Source organism: Dreissena polymorpha, chromosome 5, assembly GCF_020536995.1.
Source record: "Dreissena polymorpha isolate Duluth1 chromosome 5, UMN_Dpol_1.0, whole genome shotgun sequence".
Taxonomy (NCBI): domain Eukaryota; kingdom Metazoa; phylum Mollusca; class Bivalvia; order Myida; family Dreissenidae; genus Dreissena; species Dreissena polymorpha.
In genome coordinates this window covers 111,096,177-111,108,903 of record NC_068359.1, presented here as the reverse complement: position 1 = coordinate 111,108,903, position 12,727 = coordinate 111,096,177, and the positions used below count along the sequence as shown (strand labels likewise).

The following is a 12,727-nucleotide window of genomic DNA, read 5'->3' as shown; positions in this document are numbered from 1 at the left end:
TTGATATTCTAGGTATCAGATTCAGTAAATGTTAATCTTCTGTATAATGACACTTATTACACTAATTAAATGGTTAACAGTACACCTATGTATTTTCACTTGAAAATTGTGGAGGCGAATTGAGATACTTTAAGTCTGTTTTTATTCTAGGTGTCTTTCAGGAAAATCATAATGTGCCCAGAGAAGATTCCAACACAACACACGCCTCCTAATTCAGATGTCTCTCACCTTATAAGCAAGGTATATTGGCTTGAACCCAGTGTTGCAAACTATTTTATGAATTTCTACTCAAAAAGGACATAGCTTTTCACCACACATGACCCACTTTCAAACCAAACAAAACATCTTTCTGACAAAAGTTCATGAAAAAGAGACCATGATTGTGGTTTCTAGTGCGTTAACAACGCTTCAATTAACCATTGACTTATACATACTGCTCCCTTCAGTGGGACGTCCAGCACGATCTCCCTCCTGCATGTGGCCCCAGGGCACTTAACCATGAGCCTTTCACAGTCCCTGTACTTCTCCTCATCTGTCACCTTCACTGTGTCCAGCAGCTCCTGGTCCCCTGCCTCCTCACGGGCCTGGGCTGCATGCCGGTAACCAGCTGGGTCCAAACCTGACCACAAACAACATAAGAATGTAGGTAATGAAGATGCTACATGTGTCCCTTTGCAACATCAGTTGAAATAAGGCTTCATCTCAACAGTTTTCTTCAAAGCAAAAGTCCTATATACATTTGTACTTTTTTTTAATGTTTTGAACACCTTACCACATTGTTTAACCCCCCACCCCCTCCATGTCCATTTTGAACAGAAATACAGCTTCATCTCAAAGAGATTCTTTTCTTATCAAAAGTCCTATATATACAGTCAAACCTGAACAGTGGTCAGTCAAGGGCAATGACCAAAGTGACAATTGTCCACAGGTGACCGTTGTTTTCGGATCACAATTTTAAGATGGTTGGTCAGTTGGTAGTATTGCTACGTTGTTACCCCACCCAGTCTTTTGCTTACAGTGTAAAACAAAGGCTCATTGCCGATAATTAAGCATAATAACAGAAAAAACTTGCATTGAATAATATCTTATAGATTGATTAAATTTCATATTGTAGGCTGTCATAAATCGATAGTACGGTGTAACTGTACCGTTCTCATTCAAAGAAAAAGACGTAATATTTTTTGTTAAATTTATTCGTACGCAAACATAACACAAACAGCATTTTCATTCAACAACATCATACAAAATACAAACATTCATTCATTCTTTATCAAAACAAGAGATGTTTGTCAGAAACACAATGCCCCCTACTGCGCTGCTTTAAAGCCATATATTTGACCTTTTACCTTGAAGGATGACCTTGACCTTTCACCATTCAAAATGTGCAGCTCCATGAGATACACATGCATTCCAAATATCAAGTTGCTATCTTCAATATTGCAAAAGTTATTTCAAAAGTTTAACCAAGGTTTAAGTTTGTGACAGACACATACAATGACAGACAGACACATACAATGACAGACAGACAGGCCAAAAACAATATACCCCCGCTATTCCATTTGGGGGGCATAAAAACATAGCACATCATGCACAAAAAACAAGATTACTTATCGCGCAAAAAACTTCAAAACACACACAACCATTCTCACACCCAACAATCAAAACAATTCACTCCATGCAAAAATAATCCTCTTTCATAAATGCCTAAAGTTGATGCATATCAGTGTATGTTTTGCCTTTAAAGCCTATCACTAACCCTCTTATTGCCTTCTTATAAAAATACTCGCCATCTTAATGTTGTTTTTACCACTTAATCAGCGATAAAGATCAATTGACTTTGTCACACACTCATGCGTTATGCCTGCAGACAATAATTGCTATTAATGCACCTTGTTAGTGTTAATTTCACCTGTTTCATGCAATCAAAATGCAAATTCAATAATTATGGTGAGACAATTTTTACTTACCAGTCATGGATGCACAAACAGTGATCGTGATCCTTTGTTTCGACCGTTTCTCAACACCCTATTATTTGTTTACTCGCAGCGAACCGCTTTTATAATATCAAAGGCAATTACCGCTATCAGACGCTTTACCCGCAAAATAGACGGACAAATAATGCGCTGTGTTTTTAATGTATGCGACTCGAGAAGACTGACACGTAACCGTTGTTTTCAGTCAAACATGATTTTGGGAGTGGAATATAGTGGCCGTTATGGACAGGTGACCCGTTATTCTCAAGTGGAATATAGAGTGATTTTTCGTCGAGGGGAATCTTGACAAACCGTTGTCTGCAGGTGACCGTTATTCTCAGGTGGCCGTTAGGTCAGTTTCGACTGTATAGATATATATATATATATTTTGACTTTACCTTTGTTTACCTAAACATAATTTGTTTAACCCCACACCCCAAAAAGAGTCTGATAGAGACCTGCACATGGGGGATGGAGTTAATCTGTTGACTTACCTAGGCACTCTGCAATATGGGAGGCATCTGTTCCCTCTATGGGATCACACAACCTGGACACCACAGGGTGCACTTGATGGGCCAGATAGTACTTTATATCTGTCACAGAAACATAGAACTGACATAGTAAAGGATTCACAACCCAATATCAATAAATCACATGGGATTTTTTTTAAATTAAGAACAAGCATTCAGCAGTCAGAAACATATGCCCCCCAAACAGGATTTTCAATAGGGGTCATCTACTGTCCAAGGCCAATGCAAATTGGAAGTATCAGTAGCTAATCAGTGAATTTGTTGACGAGTTATTGATTGGAAACAATTTTCCCACTTATTGTTACACTGACCTTTGACCTAGTGACCCCAATTTCATTAGGGATCTTCTACTGTCCAAGTCCAATGCACATGGGAAGTATCAAGCCAATCGGTCAATTTGTTGACAAGTTATGATCAGAAACGATTTTCACACTTATTGTGACAGTAAGGCCAGAATTTTTTTAATAAAATGATTTCCGGACACGCCAACTCCAATTTTTGACGAAACAAAAAAAAAAATTTTTTTTTTTTCGGATGCCAAAAGGTGGCTTTTAAACACGAAACGCTTGCCGGGTTTTAGAAAAAGTTCAAATGAGTTATAAATCATCATAATAAACCCAGTTTTAATTACCCACATTAATACGCGAACCTCCTTCATCGTGTACATGTGCTGGAATTTACCAACAGCTATGCCATCATTGTTTGTGCAAGAAGTTGATGAACGCTACAACGCTTTCATCAGCAAAGTTTGCTAATTTCCCAATAATTATGCAACCGTCAAATAAAATCCTGAATGCAATCGATTTGTAAGTAAATATTTTATTATTTCTTTACAATTTAATAAAATTGATAGTATTAAAATGACTAAAAAATATTATGAAAGCAATAAGAAAAGAACGATTTTAATTTAACAGGTGCTCGAAATGCGAAACCCATTTACGCCTATCAACTTTAAACATTCCATATTTTACACACAAATACGGTCATATTTTAGAGAATAAAATTTTATGTGTTGTTTAATGTAGTTGTAGTGACGAATTTGTGCATATAATATGTGTTTTTGCGTTATTTTCAATGGGTACGAAACTTTGGTTTTGTTCCGAACTGGTTCGTACCAAAAGTTCAAAAATCGCAAAATCAACAGTTTCTAAAACGATTTCAAACCATGAATGTCCAAATAAAATAGTCAAGTTTATGGGGGTTATTATCGGATTAACAGCTCCTTTATGACATTGAACTATCAATTATGTTATCCTGGGATAAACTGTCACGAAGATCAATAATTATAACGATTATTAGGGACACTATTTCTTTAATCAATACCATGACAAAGACACATGTTAACTTGTTTCAACAGGCATTTGTGTTTAACAGTTCCATTATTAAAATGTTCTGGGAACGATATATTTTTATAAGATACCAACTATTTCTGAAATCAAAAGTAGGTCCTTCACTCGATGTACTATATTTGGGATATGTTAAAATTCGGACATATATAAAGATAGTGACATTTATGTGTTGATTTGTTGTATATAGTTTGTACAAATATGTTTTGTGTTATTTCAGACAACAAGAATGGATGGTGGCAATTATCCTGGGTCTTTCTGTCAAGAAATAGATGTGAAAAAATATTCATTTAATTGAACCTGGAAATCAACCACCCCAACTAACAGAAAACCTTTTAACAAAAGTTGTTGTTTTAGAATTTGTGAAATTTGATAATAAACAGAAGTTGATGTATATCATGTCCAAATGACCAAATGTATAAACTGTTTAACAATTTGAATTGAGATGCTTTATTTTCTGATGTTTGATTTATTTTTCCTTTCAGATGATATATATTTGTGTGATTCTAGGTTTTAATAAATAATTCTGAAACATTTATGCAGCATACTGTTACATTATTGTTAACGTTATTATATTATGTTGGTTATCTGGTTTATCAAGTGGAAAAAATGTTATTTATATAAAAATAAAGCTTTTAATATTACGACTTATGAAGGTACTTATTGTTATTTATGTATTTACATACTTCCCAGAGTAATAAAAATATAGTAAATGCCATTATTCATAAATGTAGTAAGGTTCCTTAAATGATTGTCCTTATTGATTAAGTTTGAATTACGGGCGGTTTTAACACCGCGATAAAGTGGCGACAACTTTTTTTGGGGCCAGTGAAACCCCTGAAAAGCGTTTTATTATGCTATTTGTATTTGTCTGCGGTATTGATTTTTACTGGACAATAAACTATAAATATTTCTTTTAAACCTCAATAGCTTATTGGTTGTCTGTGGAGATAAAGTATTTTTAATGCAACATATGGATTCCTTGTGAAAAAAAACCATCAAAAATTCACCAAAAAGTTTATTATAGACAAGTGAAAAGATTGCATAACTTTTGAACTTATATCTATATAGTTAAGATATTTTTTTTTATTTCAAACTAATTTAAAAACTGCAAATCAAGACCTACAGTCTGATTATGATCATTTTGCACATCAACATGTTTGAAAAAAATCACTGTGGTTGCTTAGTAAAAAGAACTTCATACCATAACATTTTTAAAATGAGTGCATATTTGGTCACCCATCTTTTTTTTCTTTCTTTTTTTCCGTCCTCCTACCCGACACTTTTAGAAAAAAAATCCGAAAATCATTTTAATAAAAAATGTTGGCCTAACCTTGACATTTGACCTAGTGACCCCAATTGCAATAGGGGTCATCTACTGTCCAAGGCCAATGCACATGTAAAGTATCAAGCCAATCGGTCAATTTGTTGACAAATCAGAAACAAACTGGTCTACTGACAGACATCCAGCAAAAACAATTAACACCCTCTTCTATTAAGGGGGGCATAAAAACATGAAAATGAACAATTTGTAATTCTTAAAATTCTGCTCAATAACTTTAAATGCACAAAATAAACCAGCAAAATAAGTTGATACTTCTTTAGAGTTATGACTGTATCTCGTTTGCATGATACATTATCCATACATTCATTTCAGCAACAAAATTCATTCCATCAGACAATGTTCCATATAAATGCCTACCAATCTTCAAGGAGTCACTCTTGGCCAGCTCATCAGGGTGATATGCTCGTTGTGAGGCTGCCAAGTTGGACCCATCCTGAGAATACAACGGACCACACAGTGATAGTCAGACTGGAGTATCAGGCTTACATAACTAAATAAGATACAACAGTTTCATGCTCAACACTGAAATTAAATATCCGGTACTCGAAAGCTGTTATGATGCTATTCTTACACGTCACTTGTAAACTGTTAACTTATATAAGCAAAGCAGGCAATTTTATTTTGCAATAATTGTATGAAAAGCTTAAATAGTCCAAGAATGTGCTAAAATCTAAAAGTTGAGCTGATTAAATTACCACCTGTAAGAAAATATCTTGTTTCTGGACAAGTTCCATGACAATTACAACATTTCATCTTTAGGATGGCCTTATCTGACAATAATTGTTTGAGCTTGATAAGAAAAAGTTCATACAACTTAAGAGGCATATCAGGATAAATAGTCAGTATAATGCTGTGTTAAAATTGACACAATACGACATACCTCACATATCACATAGGCCACTGTACAAGACATACCTCACATATCAAATAGAACATTGTACAAGACATACCTCACATATCAAATAGAACATTGTACAAGACATACCTCACATATCACATAGGCCACTGTACATGACATACCTCACATATCAAATAGAACATTGTACAAGACATACCTCACATATCACATATGCCACTGTACATGACATACCTCACATATCAAATAGAACATTGTACAAGACATACCGCACATATCACATAGGCCACTGTACAAGACAAACCACACATATCACATAGGCCACTGTACATGACATACCACACATATCACATACGCCACTGTACAAGACATAACTCACATATCCAATAGAACATTGTACAAGACATACCTCACATATCACATAGGCCACTGTACCAGACATACCACACATATCACATAGGCCACTGTACATGACATACCTCACATATCAAATAGAACATTGTACAAGACATACCTCACATATCACATAGGCCACTGTACAAGACATACCACACATATCACATAGGCCACTGTACATGACATACCTCACATATCAAATAGAACATTGTACAAGACATACCTCACATATCAAATAGAACATTGTACAAGACATACCTCACATATCACATAGGCCATTGTACAAGACATACCTCACATATCACATAGGCCACTGTACAAGACATACCTCACATATCAAATTGAACATTGTACAAGACATACCTCATATATCAAATAGAACATTGTACATGACATACCTCACATATCACATAGGCCACTGTACATGACATACCTCATATATCAAATAGAACATTGTACAAGACATACCTCACGTATCACATAGGCCACTGTACAAGACATACCTCACATATCAAATAGAACATTGTACAAGACATACCTCACATATCACATAGGCCACTGTACAAGACATACCACACATATCACATAGGCCACTGTACATGACATACCACACATATCACATAGGCCACTGTACAAGACATACCTCACATATCAAATAGAACATTGTTCAAGACATACCTCACATATCACATAGGCTACTGTACAAGACATACCTCACATATCAAATAGAACATTTGTACAAAACATACCTCACATATCACATAGGCCACTGTACAAGGCATACCTCACATATGACATAGGCTACTGTACTAGACATACCTCACATATCACATAGGCCACTGAACAAGACATGCCACACATATGACATAGGCCACTGTTCATGACATACCTCACATATCACAGTACAAGACAAACCTCACATATCACATAGACCACTGTACAAGACATACCTCACATATCACATAGGCCATTGTACAAGACATACCTCACATATCACAGTACAAGACATACCCCACATATCACATAGACCACTGTGCAAGACATACCACACATATCACATAGGCCACTGTACATTACATACCTCACATATCACATAGGCCCACTGTACATGACATACCACACATATCACATAGACCACTGTACAGGACATACCTCACATATCACATAGGCCACTGTACAACACATACCTCAAATATCACAGTACAAGACATATCTCACATATCACACAGACCACTGTACAAGACATACCTCACATATCACATAGGCCACTTTACATGACATACCTCACATGTCACATTGGCCACTGTACATGACATACTGACATACCTCACATATCACATATGCCACTGTACATGACATACCTCACATATCACATAGGCCACTGTACAAGACATACCTCACATATCACAGTACAAGACATACCTCACATATCACAGTACAAGACATACCTCACATATCACAGTACATGACATACCTCACATATCACAGTACAAAACATACCTCACATATCACATATGCCACTGTATCGCCTCCCCTTCAGTCGCTTGCCCCCCTTGCTGTTGAGCCTGAGAGCGACCTGCACATGGGGCAGGGACTTCTTGTCTGGATAGTCTTCAGGGTTCTTGGTCAGTTGCTGTATCAGATCATGGCAAAACAGATCTCAATGACATTTGAAAACCATAAAAAATATGGTCAGTGAAAAATGCTGTCCAAATTTCTTCGTTTCCATAAAAGACTTAAATCTTATTTTAACTGTTTCCCTTTCTATTTCAGAATTAAATTTGTTTTGCTTCATCTAAGGCTTCAGGTAGTGGAAAATAAACACACTCTAGGTCGAAAAAAGCAACCATCATGAAACAGTTTATCATATTTATTTAAATATTCAATAATTTAACACAAATTTTCTTAAAATAAAATTCATTTTAAATATTATATACTTTCCTGCTATCCCTAGCTATACCTTTCTAGGTGGGTTAGCTTCTCCAGAAATCTTCAAGTGCCGGAATTCGGCCACCTCTCCAACTGAAAACAGATTCAGGTTAAACATAGTACAATGTAACCTAACCGGAAATCAAGAACCGGAACTCATCTTACTTTTCATACAATTATGAAATATAAACGATGAGCGGGGTTGGGAGGAGGGACTCACTGATAGCAGGTAAGTATTAAATAATTAAAATGAATTTTATTTTAAGAAAATTTGTTTTAATGTCATAAATACATACCTGCTATCCCTAGCTGATTTTGTAGCTGTGGCGGGAGGTTCTCGTTATATTTTCCCATCACAACAAAAACCCATAATCAGGTTTTTCAGCCAGAGATAGTAGAAATCTGTCCTCATACAATCTTCGTTAGTACAGAATTGTACTTAGTTTCTGAATAGGACCAGTACATTTACGCCATGGAAGAAACTACCGTTTGAGCAACCACAACAGGACCCAACATATATAAATTGTCCTGTTGACACTCAAGAGAACGAAGATAGAATGAGGAAAAGGTGGTCGGATTCCTTCAGATAGCAGCTTGAAGCACTTCAGAAAGTGGGACATTATTTATATACGTCCACAAAGCCGAAAGAGCTCTTAATTCATGCGGTCTGATCTTAAAAAGGGATAAATCCCTAGGTGAGAGAGATGAATACACCTTCTTAATAGTCGAGGCTACCCAACGAGAAATCGAAGCCACAGACACATTCCCCCCTTTTAACGGAATGACAAGTATCTTATGAGAACCTCGAATAGCCTTTACTCTTTCAAGATAGAATTTTAACGCCCTGACTGGGCAAAGAAGTCTATCATTATCTTCATGTCCACAAGTATTAGAAGACTTGGAACTTTGAAGGGTAAGAAGCCTTAGAGGGGAGTTGATATTTAGCAAGGAATCCTGGCTGACATAACAAAGTTACAGATCCATCTGAGGAATCAAAACGAAGATGACCATCCTCGATAGACAGAGCATGAATTTCGCTTCTCCTTTTGGCTGAAGCCATAGTAAGAAGGAAAACTGTCTTCCAAGATAGAAACTGTAAAGAAGCTTGATATAGAGAATCAAGAACACAAGCCAAATCCCATTTAGGCGCAAGTGTACAAGAAACAGGACGTTTAAGTTCCATATATCGCATCAGTTCCGAAATCGCTGGATCAGCACAGACATGTGATGATTAAGTAAATGCCAATATATGCGAAATCATAGATCTATATCTTTTGATTGTAGCTAAGAGAAAATATCTATTATCATAAAGATAGATGAGAAAATCCCCTATGTGTCTAGCAGAAGGATTGAGGGAATCAATTTTTCCTCGAATACACCAATTAGAGAAGAGTTTACATTGAGCATCATAGACTGCTCTAGTCGACTTTCTCCTTGCAGAAGCAACGAGGGTTGAAGCCCTCACAGAAAAGCTTTTCTTCTGCAGAGGTTGCCTGATAAAGGCAAGACATGTAAGTGGAACATTGCTGGATCCGCATTGAAGTCTGCCTCTTGAGACAGAAGATCTGATCTGTGAGGAAGTGTCCTGGGATAATCGTACAGGAGACTGAGAAGATCGTTGAACCACGATCTCCTGGCCACCCAAGGGGCGATCAGGATTATGCTACACAAACTCACCTGATTTTTTGCCAATATTTGGAGAATCAGAATGGGAGATAAGCGTAAGCGTCCAGTTGGTCCCAATCGAACAAAAATGCGTCTACTGAACAAGCAGCTGGATCGTAAACCGGACTCACATACAGAGGGAGTCTGTGATTGTGTCTGGTTGCAAATAGGTCGACCATTGGATACCAAACATGAGAAAAATCTGATTGGTCACTTCCTGATGAAGTGTCCACTCCGATGGAAGTAATTGGTGTTTGCGAGACAACCATCCGCCAGGGCGTTGAAACGACCTGGGATATATTAGGCTAGAAGAAAAATGTTGAGTGTCTTGCAAAGAACAAGTAATTCCTTGGTTTCCATATACAGGGAGTGAGAATGTGTTCCCTTCGGTCGTAGTCCTTGACCAATGCCATCGGGCATAGACCGGCGCACGGTTGTCACCATATGGTATGATGTTGATCGACTTCTAACGAAGTTATCATAGTACGATCTCCATCTTGCCCTTTACCCGATGAGTGATGTTGTCAATTCTCGATCGTAAAAAGTGGTAGGAATGATAGGCCTATTATCATGCACCAAATGATGATTCTCTGGTAACGAAGAATGACTACTCGCAAAGTAGACAAACTGATAATTGAAACCGTAAAAAGACAGTGAATTATCAGAAGTGACAGGTACATATTGTCCAAAGGAATATTGACCCCATGTGTCACGCAAAGACGGAGAAGCAGCCGAGGGTTTCCGACTAGGAATAGAAGTAGATACACTTGGTGCAGACAAAACAGCCGTTGTGGTGAGATGAACACCAGAATTGAAGGGCTGTGAAATCGGATCAGTCAATGCAACATGTGTTGACATCACACTGGGAACTGGTGCATAGGGTAAGGAGACATCATAAAAGTCGGAACGACAATGCTTCAGTGCAGCTTGTCTACGACCTTTATTCCTGTGATGCCGAGATCAAGAACGGCTACGACACCGAGAGCTAGAACAGCTATGACGGGAATAACGTCTCCACGAGTATCGTTTCCCTAGTGATCGAGATGATCGATAATGATCATAACGATGACGGGAATGAGGACTGCTTGATGAATACGACCGGTGGGTCGGACCGGTGACCAGACCGGTATCCGTTGTTGGACCGTGACCGGACCGGTCTCCGTTGACCGGTTGGTCGGACGGTCCCCGATGACCGGTCGTTGCTCCCACCGGTCCCCGGTGACCGGTCCGGTACCTGCTGACGTAGAGGTCATGACATGACCAGCGTTGTCATTGGATAATGACCGTATGGCGGATGCCAATTGGTCTGGCATTGGTTGATGTCCTTGACCAATGCCATCAGGCAAAGACCGGCTGACGGTTGTCGCCATATGGTCTAATGTTGATCGACTTCCGATGTAAAGTACGATCACCATCTTGCCTGATACCCGGTGACTGATGCTGCAACATGCCATCTGTGGTCTTCAAAGTCACTGGGTATTAATCCACTCTTGTATCTGCGACCATCATGTAGTCGATTATATGAAAGACAAGAGCAAAACATATTCAACAATAAACTGGTCACAGACCAGATTATCATACGGTACATAAAATCATTATTTGCCCATAATGAAATGAATTAACATTCTTTTATTAATATTGTAAAAGAGAAAGTCAATAGTACCTATAATCTATAATACGACTGCCCAAGATTGTAAATTATACAAAGTTTAATTCAAACACAAGAAAATTCAAATGAATAATTAAGATTGTCATATGGAAAGTAAAATCATTATTGTACACAATGGCAAATGATAAACATTCTGTCAATGTATTAGAAGAACACGCTATGCACGATCTTGTAACACATGAGAAGAATATTTACACAGTACAAATGTTCTCAATTACCTATTGATGAAGATCACGATAAGTACGTGCTCATGTATATGAGCAGGTACAAAATACCCAGCAAAGCTGAAAACAAAGTTATACACGTGGACTGATGCTGCAATTGATCATCTGACGTCTGCTGAAAGTCACGGGAATTTCTCATCTGATGAAGGTTCATCTGTACGTTTTCTGCTTAGAAACGTTCTGCGACAGATTGCTTTCTGCCACGTCGCATCCTCTCACGCACTACAAACAGAGCATTTATGTTCAAAGGTACAATTAGTGCATGACAAACAAGTCTTGAGGGAATCCCACGAAGCCTTAATGTGCCCACACGAATCTCTAGTTTGTAACTCATTCTTACTCTGTAAGTAGAAAAAGAAGAGAATCCTCATTAGAAAACAATGTAAAAAAGAACAAAATAACTGAAATAATCAGTTAAACAAAAGTATTTACAATGTACAAAATTGTCAATAACTTGTTGACAAAAATCACGAAATCCTCGTGCTCAAATCATGAGGAGATGGAAAAATCCGGCAAAAGTGTGAAAAACAATGAATTATCAACAAAATAATACAAGAAAAGATTGAATAAAGCAGAGCAGAAACGGTTAATTATACAATTCATCAATTTCAAACCATTCCACCATGCAGAATTGAACTATAAGTCCAAATTTAAAGCCGATAGAAAATGCGATTCTGCAGTGTGGCTAGAAAAAGTAAGATGAGTTACGGTTCTTGATTTCCGGTTAGGTTACCATTGTACTCCGTTTAACATGGAATTGTTTTCAGTAGAAGAGGTGGCCGAATTCCGGCACT

General features: G+C 37.5%; 1 protein-coding gene across 1 annotated transcript in view; it reads right to left on the bottom strand.

Moving 5' to 3' along the window:
• Positions 1–11,455, bottom strand: part of LOC127831546 (DNA polymerase alpha catalytic subunit-like) — a 48,273-nt gene extending 36,818 nt beyond the window's left edge. Inside the window, exons 1-8 of the mRNA XM_052356527.1 lie at positions 11,105–11,455; positions 9,841–10,038; positions 7,952–8,079; positions 7,458–7,477; positions 6,250–6,269; positions 5,552–5,627; positions 2,468–2,566; positions 435–619 (exon numbers count right to left, since the gene is read on the bottom strand). Of these exons, the coding sequence (XP_052212487.1) occupies positions 435–619; positions 2,468–2,566; positions 5,552–5,627; positions 6,250–6,269; positions 7,458–7,477; positions 7,952–8,079; positions 9,841–10,038; positions 11,105–11,455 (1,077 nt within the window). The remainder of the gene's footprint in view (positions 1–434; positions 620–2,467; positions 2,567–5,551; positions 5,628–6,249; positions 6,270–7,457; positions 7,478–7,951; positions 8,080–9,840; positions 10,039–11,104) is intronic.
• Between the last annotated feature and the right edge of the window lie 1,272 nt (positions 11,456–12,727).